The sequence below is a fragment of the Ostrinia nubilalis genome, chromosome 7 (assembly GCF_963855985.1).
Source record: "Ostrinia nubilalis chromosome 7, ilOstNubi1.1, whole genome shotgun sequence".
In the NCBI taxonomy this organism is placed as follows: Eukaryota; Metazoa; Arthropoda; class Insecta; order Lepidoptera; family Crambidae; genus Ostrinia; species Ostrinia nubilalis.
Genome location: NC_087094.1, coordinates 10368736 through 10394760, shown reverse-complemented (window position 1 = coordinate 10394760; position 26025 = coordinate 10368736). Strand labels below are relative to the sequence as shown.

General features: G+C 36.6%; 1 protein-coding gene across 2 annotated transcripts; it reads left to right on the top strand.

Annotated features, from left to right (window-relative positions):
* Positions 1-347: 347 nt before the first annotated feature.
* On the top strand, positions 348-25765 carry LOC135073256 (uncharacterized). 2 transcript variants are annotated; one of them, XM_063967366.1, is made up of 13 exons: positions 348-657; positions 8253-8478; positions 12785-12893; positions 13705-13729; positions 14122-14277; positions 14906-15050; positions 15491-15711; positions 16446-16947; positions 17234-17434; positions 23766-23882; positions 23967-24473; positions 24781-24949; positions 25341-25765. In XM_063967366.1, the coding sequence occupies exons 2-12, from the start codon at positions 8263-8265 to the stop codon at positions 24946-24948; spliced, it is 2367 nt and encodes a 788-aa protein (XP_063823436.1). In that variant the 5' UTR covers positions 348-657; positions 8253-8262; the 3' UTR covers position 24949; positions 25341-25765. The 2 variants fall into 2 exon arrangements, with proteins under 2 accessions (XP_063823436.1, XP_063823437.1); XM_063967367.1 differs by lacking the exon at positions 24781-24949.
* The last annotated feature ends 260 nt before the right edge of the window (positions 25766-26025 follow it).

Sequence of the window (26025 nt, the reverse complement as noted above, 5' to 3'; positions counted from 1 at the left end):
AAAAAGGCGGAGATTGATGGGCATAGAATTGGTAATGATGTGATAACGCAATGGATTTAGTTTTAGTGTTGTTGTGCTATTAATAAAATATGTTCAAATGTGGTTATTTGTTGTTTCTTGTTACCTTTAGTAATAGTAGGTAGTTACCTTATATTTAATACTATGCATGTCTTGCACCAATGGAAATCGATTTGATTTGGAAAGCCCCGGAGACAGTTACAGCCGCATAGTATTTGTTGTTTTATTAGCATTGAATTAAATGGCCACGGGGAGAAGTTTTATCGCGGTGCCGATGACGTCGATGTCGAACTTTCTTTGGTTGCTTTTATTTTACCATTCGTGTCGGTGCTCCGCCGCGAGCGCACGCCAGCGAGGCTCGGTCGCTGCCACTCGGTGTCGGTTCAGTATTTAATTCGTTATAACCGGTAATCGTCAGTTCGAGCACTGACATTGCTGCTACAAACCAACCGTGAACAAGTATTGAAACCATACCATAACACTGCTACATAATTTTGATGTTGATGTGCATTTGTGAAATGACTCTGATTCATATGTTCAAGTGAAATGGGACGCTCATAGGCTACGAAAATGTGCTGTTATTTTGAGCTGATTAATTCTGATAATCATCTCTAGTGGAACATTGCGGAATTTGGAACGGTGAGTTGGTGTATTTACTGGGACTGTTGTTATACCTTCCATGTTTGCAGTCTTGTAACATACCTAAGATTTATTGTAAAGTTACCTATAGGTAAGTTAGGTTTCTACAAAAAATACCTATCTTACTGATTCTGGAAAAACAAAAACGTAGTTACCTTAACGTAACTCCTAAACGATGAGATATTGAGATATGTCATTGTTATGCCACATTTATCAAATAAATAAGATAAACATTTGATATAACGACAGCTTCTTTAAAATAGTTCATGTAATTTTATTTAATGTGAAATGTAATTAAAGATTTAAGTCCTACTTGTAAAATATGCCTAGGTACAACTTGCCTACCTATAACTTATTATGAAGCACAATGAACAACGATCTATTAACTTGATTAAACTTCAGAGGGTAAAATGTTGTTAGATGTATTTTTATTGTTAAATTCGTTGACGTGGCTATTTTAGTAAAAAAATATTGCTGGTTTTACGTTCGCTAGATATGTATGCGAGATTAAATTAAAAAACAGAATTTCTTTTTCATTATGGTCATTATGCCCGCTCAATCTTGTGGAAGATCAATAATAAGTGCTGGGAGGATAAACCTACATCCTCTAATTAGCTCTTAATTAGGTGGAACTATTCAACCCTTTATTATACGTCTGCTCTCTTCACTTCAACAGGATACTGACAGTTAGGTTCAATAATTTTTATTACAAAACTGGTATTAATATCCGTTCAGTAGCGGACCCATGGAAATAAATATAAATACGGGTATGATTGCATCTTCAAACAAGTTTTGATTGAAATAAAATCCAAAAACGGTTTCCTAAAATGATCTTCGTAATCCTCTAATAAACTGTGGTATTCAAACTAATGAATAATTAAATCGTCTGATTCAATATACGCTATGCTATGATGTTTACCGGTTTAGCGTAGTTAGTGCAATTTTCAAGGCAAGGAAAAGTTAAGTGGAACCATCCTTTATTTTCATTTAATTTACCTACTATACAGAGGTATATTAAGTAAGACATTTACTTATGAGAATTAGTGCCCAATGATAGAACATAATAATTGACCAAGAGCAAGTTAATGGTATACATGCATAGTAAGGTAACAATAGACATGTAAAACTAAGTTTAAGTTTCCTAAGGCAACTCATTGTTAAAAATGTTAGATATCTTTTTATTTCCTTTGGACACCATTATATTCATCAGTTGTTACTTTATGATAGCCAAGATTTCAGAAAGGAGCACCATGAGGGCAGTTCGAACTAATAACTTTGATAAACGAAATAGTAGCAGTAGAAGGTAAATATTATTGAGATTCAATTAGAAAATAAAGCCTGTTGCTTATATGGAAGCGTGTGAATCGCGAGCAGAAACTGCGGCAGTCTCGTCCGTCAGCTCACTTTCCATCCATTCATGGAATCTTCGGCTTTTTCATACGATTTCTTTCGACCTCGTATAATGCTTGTATACGATACTTGTTTCATAATTGTCAGCTTTCCTCTTTGTTTATTTATTTCTCTCACAAGATTTGTAGGTGAAATTGATAGAAAGAGTGTTGTAGTAATCTTAACGATATTGTTCGTTAAAAGTGAATGATCAATGCTAACCATATTACTTTGAGTTAAAACAAATTCTATTTTGTAAACGACTAAAGAACAAAGGCTTCTTAAGTAGGTATCTACAAGAATTAGGCCCATGTTGGCTCATTTGTTACGTCGGCGTTGTTCTAACAATTTTAATGTACTAGCATTAACATTTGTGAGAATGATTGCGGTCGTGCAAATTGAAGAGCCAGTGGAGCGCCGCAGGTGTATCAAGATGTGTCCGATTGCGCAAGCCAGCACGACGCGGACTCCACTCCGAACCTTTCCCATCACCCATTATTACAAAAGCAGTTTCTACTTTGACCTAATCGCTTTTCCTAGCAATTTAGGAGGGTTTGAACATTATTCATGTTGAGAAAACTAACAACAGCTTTATGCGAGCTCTAGTTAGTGTCGGTCGGAGTGCCAGGTGGGCTAAGTATTGTAGGGCATGCAACTCGTATCTATGAATAGTATCGGGCCGGCATGCGGCCCAGAGGTCGGAGGCGGTTAATTGGCGAGGACTCGTCGCGGCCGGTTTGTCCGCCGGTCATTATTTCACGGCATTCCTAGTCCATAAGATCGCTTCGCTCTTCTCCAACAACGCTATTAGTGATTGATTAAAGTGGCACATCCTTTATCCTTTCCCTTTATTAGAATCTGTGATGCGGCGGTAATTTTTAAAATAAATAAATTACCTACTCCCCAAAATATATTTTTCACGTGTCACGCAAAGCGTTGTCTAACATGCAACATAATACGTGTCACGTTACGCGCAGGTTTCCGAAGCCAGTGTAATCGGAAATTAGGAATCCCCTCAAAAACCAACCGACCCCAAAGTTATCGTTTTGTTTCCTAGCAATATTGATCCGTTATTTCAAAAAGTAACGTAGCTATTATTTAGGGTTGAGGACATGCAGTCAGGTAGTACTTACGTAGGTAGATACCTACTAGGTAACCAGATATATTACTTTTTACAGTAGTTTTATGTAAGTACTTAGCAGTCTACGTAAAGCAAATGTGACTAAAGTGCGCTTATCACCATAACAATCGTAAGACAGGCATCAAAATTGTTGCCCGTTTCCTCGAATTACGGAAACTGGTTTTGTTTGGCTCTCCAACGTAACCTTCGGGGTTAAAACAATTCATTTGAAGAATGTGTTTTACTCGGTTTGATATTTTAGTCTGCGTTTTGGTCGAGGCCATTGCTCTCGTCTAAGCGAAAAAACGGGGAACAGTTGTCGACCGGGCGGCGGGGATTCACGGTCGAGCGCCCGCCACCTGCTCGCGAGCCCCCGAGCTGGGAGGACAATATGCCACCTTTCGGAGGTGTTAGTCACTTTTGGCAGGCATTAGAATAATGCACTACACAGGTCTTATTAACAATAAATTAATTGAAATTTAAACGTCTCTCTCTAACCACCTGGCGAGTACACGATCATAGAGTGATGCGGGTGTTATTGGATTTGAGGATTTAAATGAATAAGTTAAGGACGCTGATTCGACTACGACTAAAAATAAATTCAAATACGGGCAAGACCATTGATGTGTCACATACATAAAGATAAGCATTCTAACTGTAGTTGCAACTAAAGCTACAAACAAAAACACTTTAATTTAAGTGAAAGAAGTGCCAAAACCGGTATCTAATTAAATGTAGAGTCCTCTTGAAAACTTTAGTTTTCAATCTGTAAACACAAATTCGAACAAGTTAAAATTGATCATTACAATCACCTTTATCAGCTCCTGTCTTTTTCACAATTTATTATGTTAAAATAACTTCTCTTTTGGCATTATGAAATAATGTGAATGCATAACGGAGGTAATTTCAGAAGTTGCGCTAGCGCGCACGACAGCTTCGAGTGGTGATTGAGTGAAGTGACAACAATCAAATTGTTCGCTTGCATTCTTCGGTCGAGACCTCATGCAGTTCCGTATTGAATGTTACGTGTAATCTATTTTGCGGCAAGTGCACTACCTACTTGCTGAGATTCCATCATTACTTTCACCTCTACATTTTGAATTAGTAGATTTACAAAAATACTTGGTGATAATGGCTGATTTTTTGTGAAGTAAAGTGAGATTTTATACTAAAAAGTATAAATAAAAATAAGCACTTGACACACAGTTTCGAGCGAAAGCTCCCTCCCTCGACAGTTAAATAGCTACTGTTTTTGCAGGTTTACCTATCTAAAAATGCCTTTTATGTTAAGTTCTAAAAAGATAACGTTAAATCATGTGATTAAACGACTGATTGGAATTGATTGGATACCTAAGTAGGTATCCAATCTGTCGTAATACAATTAAGCTCTACAAAAGTTTAGTGTCATAAGTGACTTTAGATTAACTCATATCGTAAACCAAGCTTTTGTAGAGCTTAATTGTAATTTAATTATGTAAAAAACATAACAGAAAAACAAAAGCCTCACAAATGCTGAAAAGCAGCGCAGATGTTCAAGTTAAAATATATGAGAAAATATTGCAAGTAGAGCTAATTAAAGCAGGATCTGATCAGATCGAACTGCGTGTAGTGTCAATGAGTGCGGCGAACATAAGCTGCAGGCTTAGCCGGGAGGCTGCGCGGACGCACGGGGTCGATGCACTGCTCCGAGGAGTCTGCACTCTAGCGCTGCCCCTTCGCCCTCTCCCCGCTACGCGACCTTTTTCATCTCTAAAACACATGAACTGCCGATCGACAGTCTATATTGATGAGAACAATCAAATACTCGTTGCTACGAAAGTTCACATTTTGATAGAGGTGGATCACCAGCTATGATCACAAAGTAACTTTCAGTACGTACTCCGTCTACTAAACAGTCTAAGGCCTAAGGCTATATCCAATTCCAATCACATTAAACATGAGTTAGAGTAGCGAGCAGTATAATACTCTATACCTATAGGGCTTTGGTTTTAATATTCACGTTTAGTTACATGATTTTTAAATGTTAAATAATATAAATAAATAGTAGTTTGTCACCGGTTTACGACATATTTTTTTCACCTTGTAAATAATTTCTAAAGGATTATTTAACAGTAAATACTTGCTTATTGCTTTTCTTGCCTTCACTTATAAGATAATACCTGCATTAGTACAGTTACGTGATGTTACTATGCATCAGATATTATCAAATTTTAAGAATTACAAATAAAGTGAACTGACTGGCCGGAATTAATTAAAAACAAAACGTAAGGTACAAGACAAGTTTACAAAACAGTTTCTTTAAAAAGTTGCAAAACTTAATCGTGAATTGTTATTATGTTTTATTATAAATAATATTTTTTTACTATACGCGAGCCAACCCACTATCTAACCTACTCAACCTTCATTTAGTAAATTAATTTTGGGAAGGGATCATGGTAAATTGTATTCTAAGCTTCCGTTACTTAAATATGTATAGTATAACTTTTAGTATTACGTTGTGTAAATGTATGTAGGGGATACAGCTATAAATCTTGAAGGTATAATAAAATTAAGAATCTACACTGAGACAACTCGGTATTTTTATTTTTCGATATTATAATAATGGTTCTGTTACTATTGTAAGTACTCAAAGTACTACGTAAAGCGTTCCGCGCTGACATTTGCAGAATATGACGGCATTAGAGAGATAATGTCAAGGGAATTAACGATTCAGCCTTTTGTTCAACATTACATGATAAAAATATCATCTTAAGTATTTCACCATGAACTACGTAGATATCCTACTAATCTTGTGATAGAATTTAGGTATCAGAAAATTCATTTACATACTTAGCTTTTAATAACTTTCATTGAATAGCATAGTCATTTATTCCATAAACATTAATGTATCGTATTTAACAACCAATTAAATGTAGGGTTAACTCACAATTAACTACGTGATTAAATCCTCCTGGATTCAACATAATAAGATACCACAGAGCAAGTTTATTCACTGTGTTTTAAAATAAAATAAATGTCACTGTCTGTCATTGGTCTGTCATTTAATCAAACGACGACGAAAATTATGAATAGGTATATATTTTTTATAAAAAACAGACTAAATATTTTAAGAAGGTAGGTTCAATTACGGTTGAAAAATGGAAATCCGTATCCTAGTTCCCTCCAGTTATAAACTCCGTAGGTATACCCAGGGCCGTCTTTTACCTCTTAGGGCCTTAGGCACTTAACCCTTCATTTGGCAAGACACAAATTGTTTGATTTTTTCAATAAAATCTATTTAGACCTAATTGTTACTATCAAATAAAGTTAAGAAAAATAGTAAAAAAAATATTTGGTTGGTATTTTCGCGAAAAACGATTGTTGCTTATTTACCACATTGCCAAATAGGGGTACTTAAATAAAACATTGAGATATATTATAGAATTATTTTTTTTATATGAAAATCTTAAAAAAATCAATCGTATTTCACATTTTATGCATTAAACTTTTTTTTGGCCATTTTCGCAAAGTCGACAATGACTTTTTTCACCAACATTTGATAGATGACGAATGTCATCATACTTTACGATCAATATGCCGAGCCAAAGTTGGCTTTTTATTTTCTCTTTAGCTTCTGAAACTGGTATGTTACTGTTATCTGCTATAGTTGTTGACTTTAACGCAAGAAAAATGTGTTTATCATTTAAATCAGTTCAGCGGTATAAGTGTGAAGACAGACAACACAGAGACAGACAGCAAATTCTTCCTCTCTCCTAAAATGCTGTGCCCGACAGGGTCCATAATTGCATCAAAAGTAATTACTATACCATCTCTATATCATTATTCATGTAATACATGATTGATTTATTGTGTATTGATACTCTTTTGTATTAACAAAAAGCTAAACCTATTTTGTTAGATGTTTGGCACTGATGCTTCTAGGCAACATCGAGGTTCGGAAGCATTTCATGTATTAGAAAACACAGTTTCTACGCCAAATATTGCTTTATATGATTAGTTTGATTTATTATGAATAAAATTTAGACAAAACAAAAACAATTAGAGATGATAAAATAGTACAAAATCATAAAACTTCCGTCTTTGTTATTCTGATTGCGCGTCATCTTGGCGTCTGACAGAAATATTGATATGAAATCGCTCAAAACTCAGTCGACGACCGATTTACTAGTGTTTTGCTGAACTAAGCTTCGTAACAAAATCGAATGATTTGCACAAAACTTATTATTTGGTGCTGTAGAAATATTCAAAGTGGTTGTTGCTTAAAAGCATCACTGCCAAATGAAGGGTTAAGTATCAATGGCACCTTTTCATCTTGTCTTTTTTGAGAGCAAGCGGGGATCCCCTAGCTCCACGGGGCCCTGGATACATGCCCAGAGTACCTAGTGGGAAAGAGGGGCATGTGTATACCAAAAACCATTAATGTTGAGAAGGTCAGAGAAGGTTCTCTACCTGTGTAGATACCTACTCTGTCTACTCTGTTATTGTAAAGTTAAGTTATATTTATTTTACATTAAAGAACTACTTTATATGTATAGGCCAGTTTGCTGGACAGATTATACATATAAAGTTTTTTTTATCAACAACGAGTAAGATCTTGGCTTGTATCTCACCTTATTCTTCTAAAACAAGGACTCAGAATGATTACGCACTTCTTCTGATCCATATCTATAGGAAAACTACTATATCTTTGTCATAATCTGATTTCACGCTGGTAATCGCCCTTATTCCGTCGAGGCCAATAGTAGCATAGTAGTTTAACTTTAGTATTAAGGCTAATTATTTATCCCTTAAATCCCTATACATATCCAACAGTGGACTGCCTATGGGCTGATGATGGTGAAGATAACTTCGTATCTTTTCCAGGGTTATACTCGTATTATATATGCAGCAGTGGACTGCTATAGGCTTATGATATGATGAAGATTGATGGACCGACGATCTGGTGAAGGTCGCGGGAGGTGCCTGGATGCGAGCGGCGTAGGACCGGTCTTTGTGGAAATCCTTGGGAGAGGCCTTTGTCCAGCAGTGGACGTCTTTCGGCTGAAACGAACGAACGAACGAAGATTCAATTTATTATCTTTTCCAGGATTGTAGCAATGTACGCGACATCGACGGCGTCAACGACGTCGGGTTCGGGGCGGTGCGCGGTGGCGGCGGGCGCGGAGCGGCGCGTGCGCGTGGTGCGTCTGCTGCGCCCGCGCCGCGCCGCGCCGGCTTTCGGCTTCTCCCTGCGCGGCGGCAGGGAGTACGCCACCGGCTTCTTCGTGTCCAAAGTCGACTTCAATTCCGAAGCACATCTCCAAGGACTTAAGGTTTGTCTGAACTTCTACCTTTAACGGGTCATGGTTTTGACGATTTATTAGCGTCAGGATATTCAGGGTAATCATCGGTTATTACGGTTCAACATTTATTTTTACAAGGACGTAGAAATTTAATTCTAAACTCTCTTTATAAGGTTTTTTTATCAAATAATTTCCATGAAGTACGTCGTGTCTCTACATGTAAATTATGTAAATTATGGTATATCACAGGTGTATAAACCTAAAACCATAAAATATTCAGAAAGTCCATAGGTAATCACACAGTCATGTTCAATAAACACCAACACCTGTTCTCTATAGCTCGTTTTGTTCTTTGTTCGCCTTAAATAGTTACATTGTGCTAAAGTTCTTATTCTTTTTACACGGTTATTGAGCAATGGAGCATTATAGCATTGTTTAATAATTTCTGTGTTTGTTTCATACATACATGACCACAAGGGAAGATTGGATCTTTGTTGTTGACAGTTTTTGTCGTCGTAACCTATTGCACAGGTTCCCACAGTTCCTGTACTTGTCCGAAGCTGGGCGCGTGCGAACGCCTCATCTGTATGTAATTAACTCACTGGGCTGGCTCGCTGCTAGTTCTACATAATTACTTACCTACATTCGAGGCTAAATTGTCGTAAGACGCATTGCATTCTTTTCGCCGCTTACGCAACAGAATTGCTGTTGTTTCCTTTGGAACTCAATCTGAGGTTCCATTGATGATCACAGTGTCAAAAGCATCTAGGTCAGACATTTTGTGCAGATTACGTTGTAGTCGTTGGAACGTTGTCGCTACGTTGAATAATAGCGAGCAATAGCACTGATAAAGACGATTGCGTGCCACTCCTAACGACTTCTTATATTATACCCTACTTAAAGCGGTCAGGTGCATGTATTGTAAGAGTATGTGATAATAAGATAAATCTGATCACACTTCTCTTCTATGTTTGTTTCATGTAAGTACGTACCTACATAGCATGCTTAGCGCTTATGATATTCAATTATACAACACGTTCTTTTTGTCCGCACAAGAGAAATGCTACTTTCTTCTAAATTAAGTGGTGTACCATACCAGAATAAAGAAAGATATGAGAATGAATGGATTAATTAAAATCTTGACCGTATTATAAATGCTGCTCTTCATAATTAGATAGCGTTAACGGCAAAAATGCATGCATTATTTGTCAGTGTTTCGGAATTTTATTTCACACGATTACTTCCCTAACAAAGAAGTTACGAAAAATTCACGAGTACATCCGCTGTTATTCAAACGTTACAATGGAGTATGAGACAATTGCAGCAGATAATCCTGGGAAGTGGACATGCTCAGCTTTGAAACCTGTACCTACCGATGTGACTTGACACGAGTCAATGACTTGCTGATGCTAAATTTCAGGCGGCTGAAACCGATTTGAAAAGTGCAAACATTGTGTGAGTTCATTGCTTTCAATGCCGTTTCATTTACAGTGAAATCTTACTTACTACACAAATTAAAGTTCTCGATTCTACTAATTTTAATGCTGAAGTAGTTAATTACTGCTAGTTAATAATTTCTACAAGGTCTAAACACTGTTTACACGGGAAGTGAAATCCCTCATCCTGATAACTACATACGTGTGAGTGAAAAGATCTCAAAGCCTATATTCTTAGGTGCGATGCTAATTGCAGGAAAAGGCGTGTGTAGTGATTATGGTGATTTAGAAATAATGTTCTTTAATACAGTTGTAGCATAGGCGGAGACATTATATCATGAACAGGTTTTCATGTATATTATTGGTATGATGAAGGCATCCGAAGTGGAAAAGGTTCTGTTTGTAGCCGACCGCATGCGACCGCGCGCAATTCGGCTGATTGGCGACTTTCTACCGCGGTCCAGTCGCGTGCCTCTATTTGACTTAATGCTTCTTGTGTAACAGTTGCTAAAGTAGAAAAGCGCTACATAATGTTAATATCCTTTGAACTACAAAACGGATGCATAGTAACTAACATGGTTTTTCTCGTTACGACGTATGAATCTGTGACTTTGTAAACATTAATTTATAATTATTTAAGTAGTAACAATTTTATTTATCATAATATTGTATTGTATGAAATAATTTTGAAAAGACCACAAAATAACTAATATCAACATATTCTAAAATTAGAAACATAATATTAGAATTGCGGCTAGCAAGTGTTATAGTTTGGAAACAAAAACTCTACATCCGAAGCAAATTGTTATCGCTGCATGAGTCACAGATTACACGCAAATATCACATAAAACGCAAAACATTGTGTGTGTATTCAGGTGCTTCATATTGATTGAGTGGATACCTATCTCGTAGTGTTCCATTCGTGATGAAAGTGAATGTCAAACAGTATTTTAGATGAATTCGTAAAGTTGCATAATTTCTTATGCATAATAATTAAATTAATTTACTTTTCCTTCCGTGTGACACAAAAACATTTATAATTCAGTCAATAATTGCAATTTACAATCGAATTTTAATTTTGCAAACTTTTAGGGATAATATAATCAGGTTTCAGATAAGTAGCTTGCGTTAATTGCATTACAGATCTTATGGAAAGTGATATTAAATTTCTGAAATCCGGGCGTCATGGAGTCTGGGGATCCTACTGCGTCACTCGCAAAAAGACGAGTTGGAACGAAAGTTCGATCGAAAGTTGCCCGATATGTGGGGCACGGTTCGACCTGTCCGGCTTCTTTTACTCGGCCGAGACGAACGTGAAGAAAGTACTGCTTCGTCACCGCGCGAGGCCGCGTGCGGCGTGACACCGCGGGCGCACCGGCCGCGGTTACACCTGAGCGACCAGCGTGACGTCATATCATATCACTTCATTCATACACCACTAAATTAGATATACGGAGTACGCACGCTATCCATCACTATCCAAGTAATGTTTTGACAATGTTTTCTTCTACAGCGGATCATTATGATCTGGTTTTTAAATGAAGAGAGTTAATTTTCGAGATTTTAGAAAACGGGAGGTCCTTCTATTTTAGTCAATTTCACAATCATTATACTTAGAGAAAATCATACAATCCCATGATGTCTCTACATTTTTAAAGACTCATTACGTGAGAGGCTTTGATACACCACTGAATAATAAATAAATATTTAATGCTTGATACACTTGATTTTAGTATCATAGGTTAAAATTCAGAATTTAACCAGGGTTCTGCAAATACCTCTGGATTAGCGCAAGCTTAAAATCGCCCAACAAGTAACGAAAGTAGGACAGGGTTTTTGTTCTTGTTTGGGGCTAGGAATTTATGTAAACCACAGTTGCTGACCATTTCTGAAGTGACTAATTGATCTACAATCAGAAGAATTTATCCATTTCGGGTTTGGTCGCCCTTAAAAGTACCTAAATACCTAGGTCAGTTGATGCAGATTTGGTTGATCGAGATAAGCGGATGGTTTTTACATACTCGTACTTGCACTTATTAAACAATCGCCGGCAACGATAGCCTCAATGATAACCGACGCAATCCTGTGAAGAATAAGCTATGAATAATGCTCCCATGTATCTTTGGGCGTTCTCGTGGCGCGGCCTCGTTGCGTCACATCTTGCGGAGCAGGGAGCTGCCATTCTGCCATGAACCACCTGCCGAACTGTGGCGCAATTTCTGACAACTAATAATACCGTATTATGGATAATATTTTGTATACAATATAGTAAAGCGGCTATGATTAGTTATTAGTTATAATTGGTACCTTTACCCTAACTCGACACACATATTAAAACTCAATTATAAGAAAGAACTGGGATTAAGTATATTTAATTGTAAAAACATTACTATTATCAGAGCGTGATTTACGATTTTACTGCCCTTCAAATTTGTATGGATAACAAAGCGGTGTTTTCTAATGTAGCACCGAATTACAACATAACTTTTGAGATAGATTAAGTTAAAGGCCGTGCGGGTTCCGAACTTTAGATAACTATTGTACAACTATTGCGACTAACCCATAAGAAATTTGGTTCATAACTGAAATCATAAGAAAGTGGTTGTTTGTGATTTCATGTTTGAAGTTCACTGAACGTTTGAAGATTTATTAGATTAAGACACAGTTACCTAAGTAAATTTTCGCTGCGCAGTCTGTGGCAGTGCACTCCTGATTTCGCTTCCACCTTTGCATAAATACAGTCTCTTAAACCAGTCTTAATCTCCGCCTAGAGTCCTGTAAAAATGTATACCGATGAAAGTTGGATATAATAATTATGTGGCATTTTGAATAGGGTCCAATTTCAACCACGACATCAGTCATTGAACTTAATATTAATTCCTATCCATAAATTACTACAGGTTGGCGATCAGTTGGTGAGCGTAAATGGATACCGCGTGGATGATGCCGTGCACTCAGAGTTGGTGCACTACCTTGCCTCGCAGACCCGTCTCAAGATCAAAGTTAGAAGTGAGTAATTTATTTAAGTAGGAATTGTATAAGAGAGAATAAAAGAAACAAGTTTGAATCAATTAATTAAAGTTATTCAATCGTAGTTATTTTGAGCTATCTCTACTCTACCTCTTGTAGACGGCAGGAAGTAAGAATATATCTCAAGCAAATTTCGATTTTAAATAACGATCAAGGAAGATGATTATACATAGAAGCATAATTTATTAGTTGCCGCGTAACACCCATGTCGCCGAACTTGGTTCCGTGGGTGTAGATTGTGAATTGTAGTTGCAAATAGCATTATGCTAATTAATCAAAACTCACCGATGTTATGTCATTACGAAGATTGTGTGATTGTCGGCACCGATTTTTGTAAGTGTGATAATCGTGAAAGTGCGTGGGCAGCCTGGCTCAAAATCGGTCTCCAACATTATACGTTGCGTAAATCGCCACTCTATCGAAATGGAAAGTCTGGCTCCCGGACTGCCCAGATTCTATTTCGATAGAAACCTTAATAACCGAATCGAAGACACGATGGAAAATAAAACTATAGAAGTGTGCCCAATTGTATCTTATACCAACGTTGTTGCTCGCTAGTACCTTAGGACTTTTTATTATGAGTTAACCAATGGAGTTAACGAAGACATTTCATAATGTAATTGCAAGAGTGGCACGCTAATAGTCTTCAAATTCTCTAGCCAACAATTTTTTACCCTACATTTTTACTAATCATCACTATCATCTGTGATCACCATAATCCCTTAGAAAGTAGGAAGTTCAATCTAAAAACAAGTATATTTTGTATTTACAAGCTCTGTTTTTATTCCAGATGTCGGAATGTTACCTGTCAAAGAGTAAGTTTTTTTCTTATACTTAAATATCGTTATCGATGAAATCGTAAAAGTTTGTTTTCCGGTTTTACGGAAAACTCTATCTTAGGTAGGCTCACTCCACACGAAGCCTCGTAATTATTCGTTATCTACTTACAGGTTTAATCAGGAAACCTTTCACGTCTATCATCCTCTTAATTCCACATTTACCTATGTTTTACTAATAAATGATTTGATTTGAAGTCTATTATTTTTGTCTGTGAGAATACTATTCTAACATGTATGTACACACTCGTACGATGATAAGACAAGACGTATAAATTGTAGTAAAAGCTTAGCATTAACCAAAAAGCGCATATCTGCCCAATATTTACATGTTGATTGTGGTCTGTCCAAATATGTATTTTTTGTCGTAGCAAAGCGCACGAGTCTTTGTCATGGCAATTCGTGTCGGATCGAGCCTCGCTGGGTTCGGACGTGTCGTCTTCGCCCACCCTGTGCCATGACACAGAGCGGCTAGCAGACATGCGACTCTCAATACTGGTGCCCCCGCGAGCCAAGCTTGGATGCGGGTGAGTTCAATCCAGATGATTACCATACCAACTAAAGACCCTATACACTTGCACCCATACTCCTCACCTTACCTCACACATAACACATCTACACTTTGACACACAAGCACAATAGGTATGCATACACTCAACATTCATTCCTAATGCCCTTTCCTATCTTTTGATTTATTGTATCCTTATATTGCACTTCTGCTTAGCCGTACTAATACTACCTACTCGTAAATCGTGATTCCTTCCTCCACCCACAGGACAGGCAATGCCTAGTAGCAATAAATATTTTCACTTTCATTCATTTTCATTTTCACTTCGTTTCATTTCAGTTACTGCATGATGATGTACGTTACCATAGAGTCGAACTTAAACATTACAAAATGTTTACGAATTTCATGAAGCATTCACAAAGCAACTCCAAGATTGGCTTGGAGTCATCTTTCGCTTTCCATATTACCTAAAACCGTATCAAGTTACGCTATGTACATTTTAGTGTTTGAATTGGTAGCTCCAACAGGCTAACTTTCATCATATCGCATTTACTTGGCGTTTAATTTCCACCTTGTTGTTTTTTTTTAATCTTTGATCCTGCTTATAATAATTTTGTAAAATAAATCATTCCTTTATGTTTTTACAGAATCTGTAAGGGCCCCGACTGGAAGCCGGGCATATTCGTTCAATTTGTGCGCGAGGGCGGCATCGCGCAGGAAGCGGGGCTGCGGCCGGGGGACCAGATCCTGTCGTGCAACGGCCAAGATTTCACTAACGTAACCTTTAATGAGGTGCGTTGTTTATTTTTATGATTTTTAGCTGCTTTAAATCTAAGATTTTAAACTTTCGCGTTCCATTTCAACTAAAATACTAAGACACGGGTCTTAACGCGACGTTTATTAATGAGTTACATTATGTACTCACGGCTTGACGTTTCTTTTTGCTTTAAATCTAAACAAATTCATGTCGGAAACACCCTCTTTAATTGTTACATCCAGTAAAATCCGATTTATCTATACATAAGCACATAGGCCTAGAGTTTTGATCTTATACTTTCTAATAAGTAGAAGTAATGCCTTTTAGGCTAATTTGCGGCTTTTAGAAAGTGTAGGTACAAAATATTATACAAAAAAGACTCAATTTGGTGAAAATCTACATAAAGCGTAGTTTGCAAATCACAGTAAACTGTTGAATGAGTAAGAAGTATTAATGTGTTCTGTTTCGATTTCAGGCAATATCAGCGATGAAGGCAGTCGGGCGTCTCGAGCTGGTGATTCGAGAAGGGGCTGGTACGGAGCTGGTGTCTCCGGAGAGCTCTGGGTACAACAGCTCGGCGTCGTCGGCAGCCGGCGAGCGCAGTCCCGCGCCCACCGTGGTGCCGCTGGCGCCGCCAGCCGCCCTGCGCAGGCGCCTCGCAAGCGTCGCTGAAGAAGCCGCTGACAGGGCTGATAGGTACACCCATGCTAGACACATAAAACAAGGATGGTCACGTAGTAGTTAGTACCCTCAAGCGCAGCATATGATGTCCATTGTTTTTGAACGTTGAGAAATCGATGGGGACGGCCAGTGGGTTATGTGGGACTCTCCCCGCCTGCTCACTAAAGATGTGCCGACTCTTATTATTACGTGCTCTGTGAGTTACGGGTTGCTCGACAGGCCGGCCGCGTGAACAGACCACGCAGACGTTGGCCAGGGTGCACCACGAGGAGGTTCCTCACTATCGCACCCCAGCATATTTTATGACGTTCAGTCACAAGGTTGACAGGATGACTTTATAATGGTTGCAGCAAGCCGCTGGATGCATGCTGCTTCCAACCGCCAATTTGAAATTATTGGGGAAGCTTATCAACAACGGCAAGAAAAATGGACATCCTTTGGCTGAAAAGGTCACGTTATTGATTTGGTCATCAAGAAAAAAATATTTTAGAATAAAAGAGCCGGCTCTATAGAGCCTACTCTGATGATGATGTTGCATAAGTAGTCGGTAGATAATAGGTTCCAAAAAGTAATGCCGTAATAAGTTTATTGCTAAGTATCTAAACGTTTTATAGAAAGTATACACTCCTTGAACCTAGGTGATCGTATATTTAGATACCCACACAAAGAATTTTACCTAGAATATCTTAAAAGTCAAATAGGTAGGTACAATATTAAAAACTTTATTTATGTGTACTGCTTTGTTCCAGATTGACTATGAATAGACTAAAACGAAGAACGTGGGACAGTTTAGAATTTGATTGGAAAGATGGTGATGTACATAGTTTTGATATTGACGCGCCATCGGATATAGAGCCGGATTATGACTGTCCGAGTATACCAAACAATCCACATACCTTTGAAAATAAACATAATCTAAGAAATAAGTCAAAAAAAGACTTTGTAAGTGCTCCATCGAATAGAACTATAATTAATTTAACCGAAGACGGTGCTACAATTCAATGTAGTTATGATAACCATAACCAATCTCCTAGGAAAAGCACATTCACCGCAAATCACACGACTAGAGATAATAATGATAAAAAAACAATAGTAGTTGAAGTTCATCACACCAGTGGTCCTACAACCTGTCCAAAAACGCACAGTAACTATCCACCGCCCCCGAAGAAAGAAGACCTGGACTCCTCCAGTATATCGAGTTCAGCTACGTTATCGAGTGCCATTGCCGAAGAGTTGCAGAGGCGGAAATTGGTAAAATTTATAGTTATTTGGCAGGTATTTGACCACAATCGCACCTGATGTTAAGTGGGATGCAGTCTAGACCTTAACCATAACCATATAAAACACATACAGGATTATTTTGATTCTAATTTATAGGCACAGATTTCAAAGCTGGGACAACCTTTATAGATGCGCTTGAAAATTATATCACAAATTCAGGATGCACGCATGTCTCAAATCGAATAATACAAATTTCAATTTAATTGTTTCCTTAAATTTTTATCATATACCTACTCATGCTTCTAAATGTTTACAGAAAAAGACATCGAATTCTATAGAAAATAATCCAGCGCCAAATCCGCCGAAAAAATCTAGCATACCAAAAATCGCAAGTAATGATCAGAAGAAGCAGCACGACGCCCTAATGGACGAATTCAAAAAAGTGCATAGGAAAATGTTTGCTAACCAAGATGAGACCACCACAAAAGAAGGCACTGAGACCGACGTTGACAGCTTGGTAAGTAGGATGGCCCTTGTTTATTCAAAAATTCTAGAGCGTTGAATCGTGCGGGTCGAGAACACTAGAGCCTACGTGACTGATATATGAATTGATTTAAGCTACTTTTGAATACTGTTTTGGGCATATCAATCAATGCTCTATAAATATACTTAATTTATATGTAACTATAACTTTTACCAAAGTTTTTCTATTGACATTGTTATACCTACTGCAGACGCAGTTTTGTAGAATTGGAGGATCTTCAGCCAAAGGTTCCGGCTTCTATTCAAAAGCGGGATTATGGAACATAAAGATCCTAAAAAGTTTCCTGTTTGATTCGGATCACCGATGCTTAATTGAAAATGAAAAATAAAATTCTTTAGTTTATTCCTTGGTCCGTTGTAAAACATTTCAAAAAGTATGTCACTAGGTTATTTTTTTCTTTTTAACAACAACCCACACGGTCCTACACGGTTATTTAGTGTCGTCACAGGTTGCCAAGACTGTTTTACAGGACCGGTTACCAATAGTTATTAACAAAAAAATATACGTAGTTATAATCAGATATATCATAATTTCATAGGTCAGTTTCATAAATAAAATTTAGTGAATTAATAGTGAATAATTATTCGGTCGGGTCTAATTATTTAAGATAATACGAGCTTTTTTATGCCCGAGGTTAGTTGGTATTAGTTTAGTTACTTTACTGTCACAGGAAAAACTTTATGATGCATATCCCTGTTTCAAATACCGGGAAAAAACTATCTATCTACCGGGACTCAAACTATCTCTATACATTTAATCAAAATCGGTTCGTGAAAGCGAAGCGTATAACAGATAGACAGAGAGAGTTACTTTCGCATATTATTAGTAGGGATTTGGATCTGGTAAATCCTTATAAGGTTTTCCTTTTGTTCACAATTATGCGTTATGTAACATTGGGACGTCTAAACGTGTAAAAGCGCATTTTTTAAAGACACTTTTTTTATTTGCAGATAATATATTATTTTATTAGTTGACTCTCTACCTTCTTTAGTGACTCAAGGTTCTTCAGATAACTTTGAGTGCATTCTTTTATTTATCTCACAGAAGTATTGCTTATCATCATCGATATAAACTCTTAACATGATTCTCAAGTACCTACGCACGTATGCAACATTAGGACTGCTATATCTAATACAACTTTTGTAAAACGCTATAAGTATAGAGGCACGACTTACTTTAAATAACTTTCATTATTTGAAAGGCTGTCCTCCGACCACCGAATTTTTTTGCCATGTACAAATTGTCGTTTCAGTCAAATGACGTCCACTGCTGGACAAAGGCCTACCCCAAGGTTTTCTATAATTGTACATTTATTAAAATCTAAGTAAACCTTATGAGAGATTGCCAACCCTCAATATCACAAACTGTGTCCCCAGCATAAGAAATACTTGGAGACTCAAAATGTAGCTAAAGTAACTTAGTTCAGTTAAAATGTCTCAGTTGTGATAAAGGTGTAATGGGTTGTAGCCATTGCGAAATGAATCTGATCGAATGGAACCAATACTTTACAGCAGTTGCCAAGTGAGGCGGCCTTGAATACGCCTTTGCCAAAGTCTGTAAACTTTTCGCTTTACTTGTTTATTGTGAATTTACATAACACAATGTAGTAAGTTTGAGACAATGAACTAGGAAATACAGGATAAGACAGACATAATTTTACAAACTAATATTAGATGTTGGTGTACCTACGTGTTTCTTACGCCTTTTATATTATGAATGAAATATGAGAATTAATTTACCATTCATACATCTAATTAAATAACAGCTATTCATTCTAAAAATCTTACCGATGTCAAGGGTAAGGGTTATACAGATATTATATGATTTAAGGAGGCTGTGGAGCGAGTGGAAATTATAAATACGGAAAAAAACACAAAGGGGGCCGATTATATTTTGATAAAAAAAAAGTAGTACCTAATGAATATTAAATCAGATTCTAGTCCCACATTTCTCTTTCTTGCAAGTGACTGTGTACATGTTATATCTACTTACACAATGCCCATGTTTTGAGAATAGTTTAGAAACATGTCAGCACATAAACAAAGGCCATCTCAAAACAAATATGACACTCAGGCTGAACAGTTGATTAATCCCACGTCTTAGCAAAATATTTTCCACAAATAATGATATCAAATGAGTGAATGATATCGGTAAACGTGCAAACACGTTCCATTTCATGATACCTATTCAAAAATATTTTTAATATGAAACAATTCGTCAATCTGCATTTAGAGTACCTATACATTATTAACAAATTTTCAAAGATATAGGGTAATGTAAAATGCTTTAGGAATAGGAACTTCATTTTAAGGAAACAAAATCACGTCTTAAGTAAGACAGATAGACTTGTCTGTCTTTGTTGTATAAAGTTAGTTAGCATTGACGTCGTTAATCAATCCGAAACATAGTAGCACATTCTTTTGTAAGCTATGTTTTTTCTATCCATGTAACATTTTGCAAGGGGACAATTACGAAGCTTACGAAATTAATACGGTCACTCCGACACGAATAGTTACTGCATTCTTACATAAAGTCAATTGGACCGTTACATCGTTGCTTCTAGATACGTAGCTAGGTGTATGTTCGTGTGTTAAGATAAGATTAGTAGGCATACATACACCATGAGATTTTTAACAATCACCATTAAATAAACCATATTGAGAATTTGAGATAGTGCAGGTATAGTAGATGTAGTAGTACAGATGACATAATACTAGTGTAGTACTAATAGCAAACAATATGTGGCACCTTGAAAACATTTTTGTTCTGAGTAACAATCATTTCATACAAATCAAAATAATATTGTTTGTTATGTTAAGGAAATCATAAAAATAACTCTATTGTTTCCTTGAAGATCTTTATTCATTTCATACTTGAGTAGGTACTCCAAGAATAAGAATATAATGAATGATCTAAAAATATCGTGTATGCATCTCTCGTGTTGGCTTGTTTAGACAAATGTTATGCAACAACCAGTGATGTGACAACTGCTAGCTGACTGCCTTAATTACGTACAGCAATCTTAAGAAATGTTGAAGGATGAGGTGGACAGGGTATTTCGCCGCCTACTTTAAGTATTAACTAAACGCTTGTAATTGCATCAGTTTACTCTATTAACTTAACAGTTTTGTTAATTAGTGGCGCAGTATGCGCTGAGGCTATTACCTTACTGCTCTTAGTTATTTTAATTTGAAGTGCTATTGAGGAAGATATACATACTTTTTAGTTTTCCTGTATCAGATAAATTGGTGGTTTGATCTGGTAGAGTACCAATAAATATGAAATATTTACTCTCTTAATAACATATTACAAAATTATAAATAGCTAGAAATATCCAGAAAATACCTAAATAGTTTCTGGATATGAAACGTTAATTACATTGGTATTTTATCTTTTAGTGGCATCGTCTTTATCGTGTTATCGTAAATCACATGCTTGATATAATTTATTGATTTAGTTAGGATATTATGTTTGTAAAATGTATTTTGATTTTTATTCTTCCGACTACAAGATATTGCACCGGCAGCAGACCATTTAATTATCAAGATATGGATCTATTCCAAGATTTTCAGGAACTGACTGATTAAATTGACGTGGTATCGCTATGTCTCACTTTATCGGACTTGCATGCAGTTTAAGATATGGCGGCGCTTTATTTTAGATTTGGTTCTTATACTTGGCCAAACTGTTAGGTATTTGTGATCAAACCTCAATCAAACAGTCTACTAAAAGTACCTTACCTAGTAAAAACTAATTAGGTATACCTATTTTCTTTAACTACAACTAGGTTTCCGATCTGTCAATAGCGTTTTTCTTGCAAATCGAATCGGGCTAAAGCATTTTAAAATTCAACATAACCGAACGGTAGATCCGGACGTGGTTAGTGAGATAGGTTTTTCATTACAGTTGCCTGTGGTATACGGTTGGAGGCACACAATGATTTCGCATGTTTCTTTCTGCCTTGCACTGATAACGGCGGCGCGGCGGGCCCGGGCGCGCGCGCGTCAGTCGCCTGCCTCGCGCTGCACTCCGCGACCGCGACCGCGCGCTCTCTGATCACTATCGCAATTTTCCGCGCCTCGGAAAAATTATCGCCTGACCTTCACTTGTTTTTCAAGCACCATTGAAATGCTCGCATTGTTATTAGTTATGTGTGATTTGTGTAATTTCAAAACGCTTTTGTGAATACGTTGTTAGAACAGAACTATTTACGTACTGTGTGGTGACGCGATGCAATTATTATAAGTTTGTAACTTTAACACTTATGTGCCACCTTTGAACGGATAAAGACTTAAAAACTATGAAGATGAATAACAAATCAAAGCCATTAGTTGTAATACAGTGTTATGAAGTAAGTCTTATTTATTACTTTTTCCTACTATCTATCCATTGTGAACTTGTGTGAGAGTTATCTTTTTGATCAGTTGACTGATACATGTACTCGTAGTTAATCGATAGTATTGCTGTAGTCACATCACATCACCTTATTCATAATTCCAATTCCAAGAATCTGTGTTATTATTAGTGCATTACAAATCCACAAGATACGAATTACTTACAACATTAGGCGTGTAAGTTTTCCTTATCGTTCTGTGGTTTTAGTCTTAGATGTTTTCGGAATTTATCTTCTTATCGAATATATCACCATCGTCCTATCATATACATGTGCTAGAGTGCCTAACTAAACATTTTTTTGTGAACATTTGAGCTCCTTAAAGAGGGAACAAAAAACAAAGTAGGTAGCTAGCTACATATTAAGGTGGTTCTACCCAATCTACGAAATCTCGTCATATTTGAAGCGGACGAAATCAACTTTATTTAGCACTTTTTAATTTTATTTCTACTTAGGAACTTTTACCCAAGGAAATACCTAATACCTAAAGCCAGATCCATATCAATACAACTTAACTGCAATCTGACCGGACTAGCAACTGAAGCGGGAATTTTATGCAAATCACAAATATTAACAACATAATTATAATCTTTGGCCGGCAACGATACATTTTATGACCGCCGCTGGGTCCAGTTAGTGAAGCTATGAAACCACTAGTTGATGCCTTGAGGAGCAAACATAAGTAGGTACCTGCTTACCTATATCGCGCAAGTATAATATTTGTTTAATGAAGATGCGTACGTGCAACACTAAAGTAAATACAGCTAGTTCAGGTTATCCTTGACATAATGCATATAAAACAAACAATATCATACTGAGTACATTGATATAACGCATAACATTGAATAATATATCGCCGGAAAGTGTAAGTTGTAGTGATAAGTATATTATGTAGATCTTGTGATGTAGTTTGACCTTTCTATTGACGTAGAGGACTCGGAGACGTTTTTTTTAAGCACTCGATTTCCGAATTGCATACGAATGTCACAAATTATACACGAGTGGTATAGCTTCGTGTGAATTGTAATTTGAATTTCTTCAGAACTTCTATTGATTTAGCTGCCTTATGAAATGAGCAGTAGCATTTCTTCTTGTGGTCATAACTAAAAACAAAAATACTACTGAAAATGAATTTATATTTAAAAATTGAATTTGGATAGTACCTATTTATACATTGATTCTCATTCAAAATGTATGGAGCCAAACATTAGCGAAAGTAAAACTTACGATGACTTATGAAATTACTAGCTTTTGTCCGACAAGCAGATTTTATTCAAAAAGTATCATTTTTTATTATTTGTTGGCCTTTTTAGTGTATTTTATGTATTTTTTTAGTATCGCCTATTATTCAGCATTATTACTATTTTTATTTTATCAGGATTTACCGCTTAGTTTAAAATTTATTACGTTTTCTATACAATAAGTAATTGGAAGAAAAAAAATTGTACAAAAAAAAAACCAAAAAAAATTTTGACCTCTTTTGTCGATAAAAATAGGTCTAGTTTCATCTATTTTCATATGTACACTTTAACGTGACTCACACTGTATAATCGGAAACGGGACTTCACCGAATCACACTTGCTTCGATTCATTTACGACTACAAAAAGACTTCAACGCGTTATTTTAGGTTACGGGACCTCACGACTACGAGCTACGGTTGCTACGAAATTTTTTGGTCGTAGCAATCGTAGAACAGATCGGAAGCACGTGCCAATTTATGCTTTGCAATTAGTTTTTATGGGTTTCAAAAGTTGACCTTTGCAACGGTTTTACGAATGTTAATATTATTTAGGTATTCAAATCAGACAAATATTTACAAACGTATATTTTACAAAGTAATTAATGTAATTTATTAAATACAGCCAAGTAAAAATAAATAACTTTATAACATTTTGTATCTTTGTTATCAGGATCGCAAACAGACTCTGCCATTGAAGAAGGCCGAGTACGACTCTGCAGAGACCACCACCAACCATCACGCGCCGCCGAAACGGGAAGCCACCGACAACCCACCACCTCCGCCACCGGTCAGTTTATCATTACATATCTTTATGTAATAAGTACTTTGTCTTTTTTTTTTAAGTTTTAAAATGCTTATTATTATATTCTAGATGCCTACTACAAACGGACACCAAAACGGAGATGCCAAAGCAATAACAAATAATAAACCAATGGGCAAACCAATTTTCCAAGACATTATAAAATCACAAACACTAAGAAACGGTACTTTGACTCGGACTCCCACACCAGATTACAACAATAAAGCGGACTCCGCGCAGTTGAAATTGAAGAGTAAGGATGACAAAGCCGAGCTCGAGTCGTTGGAGTCGTACAAGTTGAAGAACCCAGTGAATGTGCCACCGAAACCGCCGTCTAATTATTTTATGAGAGCTCCGAATGGTACTGCGACTATGAAGAAGCTCGCGCGACCTGTTTCTGTGACCATAGGCGAGTACGCGGGCGGCGGCGGCCGACGGGAGCCGACGAAGCTGGACTTCCTGGGCGCCGACAAGCCCGACGGCGGAGCGCCCGACGACGTCCCCATCACTAATCGGCTGCAGTCCGAACTGGCGATGACGCTGTCCAGATCCAATTTGCGCAAAAAGACTGAGGCTTTGGTAAGATCACGTTGTTTTCTGTAGTAAATAAACTGGCTAGGATTTTTTGTATGGCGATATCTGTATATCTGGATCTATCGAGTCAGTTACATAAATTGACTGGTCCATTCCATAACTATTTTTAACCGACTCCAAAAAAGGAGGAGTGTTATTTTTTTCTTACGTTTATTAGAATAGTGTACCTACTTAACTAATGGTAAATAATTGTGTTCGGCCATAGCTCAAACTATTGCTGGACTTGGGTCTTTAATTAATTAACTGTCTCATTTACTTTGTCTATATTAATAAATAAGCGTATGTTTTTCAGGATGATGCTATAGCTAAATATAGTAACGCTAGGGGTCTGCTCCTAACCGAAGATAGCGATACATCTTTAGATCAGAATTTTCATGCCAGATACGGCAACTACCTTCATCCGCTGCCGCCCTCGATTAATATACCAAAAGTTGCAAAACTCAAGTACCACGTCATTTGAAGTACTTACATATTTACTACCTTTATGAACTATTACTTCTTCGGGGGTGTTCACATAATTTGGTGTTTTTAAAATAATGCAAACACTTTGCATGTAATATTAGTTTCTGTCATCACCGGCACATTTGCATTAGTTAACCTCATTATAAGTAGGTATTTAAAACTTCATTGCACACAATTTGGCGGTTGCATTGCAATAGCATTTCCTAATCATCACGGTTGATGAATTCACTTCTAGTCCAATAACGACTTGAGATTGACGAGAATATCACAAACGGTGATGGTTTCTTCACGTATAACAAATATACTTAAACTTATGTATTATTACGGTGGAGAATTATGTCAAAAATAACTTAATTTGCTGCTATTATAACTTTATTGTTTTGTTCACAGGCGGACGCTGGTCGATAATAATATGGTGAAGCCCTATTTACAGTAGATGTAATAAACATTAATATTATACTTTTAATAAAAATAAATCTTAGTTGGCCTGTTCGACCAAAGTTATGTAATATAGGCACACAATGTATTAGTTATTCGTATAAAAAGATTTATATCATGCCAGATCCCCATGGCATTCAATTTGGTTGCCTGTCAATTTAAAATATACTTAATCTCTATTATTATATGTAATTATTTATACAAAGGTACCACAATTATTTTATGTTTTGTACGGTAATATTGCTGTTCACTTCGTAATATACACCCGTGGTTAATTAATTTAATGTATGTACTTAATGAAATGTTTGCGTTGAGTGACGTAATGAATCGCCTAAGTCATATTATTTTAATGAGAAAAATAAATGAAATTAAAAGGACTTGAAGTGTTTTATTACATTAAAAATTGTTTAAAGTTCTCCGATTACTTACTGGGAAGCCTCCGCACAAATCTACATCTACACTATCTACACTAATATTATAAAGAGGAAAACTTTGTTTGTTTGTTTGGTTGTAATGAATAGGCTAAAAAACTACTGGACCGTTTTTAAAAATTCTTTCACCATTCGAAAGCTACATTATCCACGAGTAACATAGGCTACATTTTATTTTGGAAAAAAATAGGGTTCCGTAAAATATG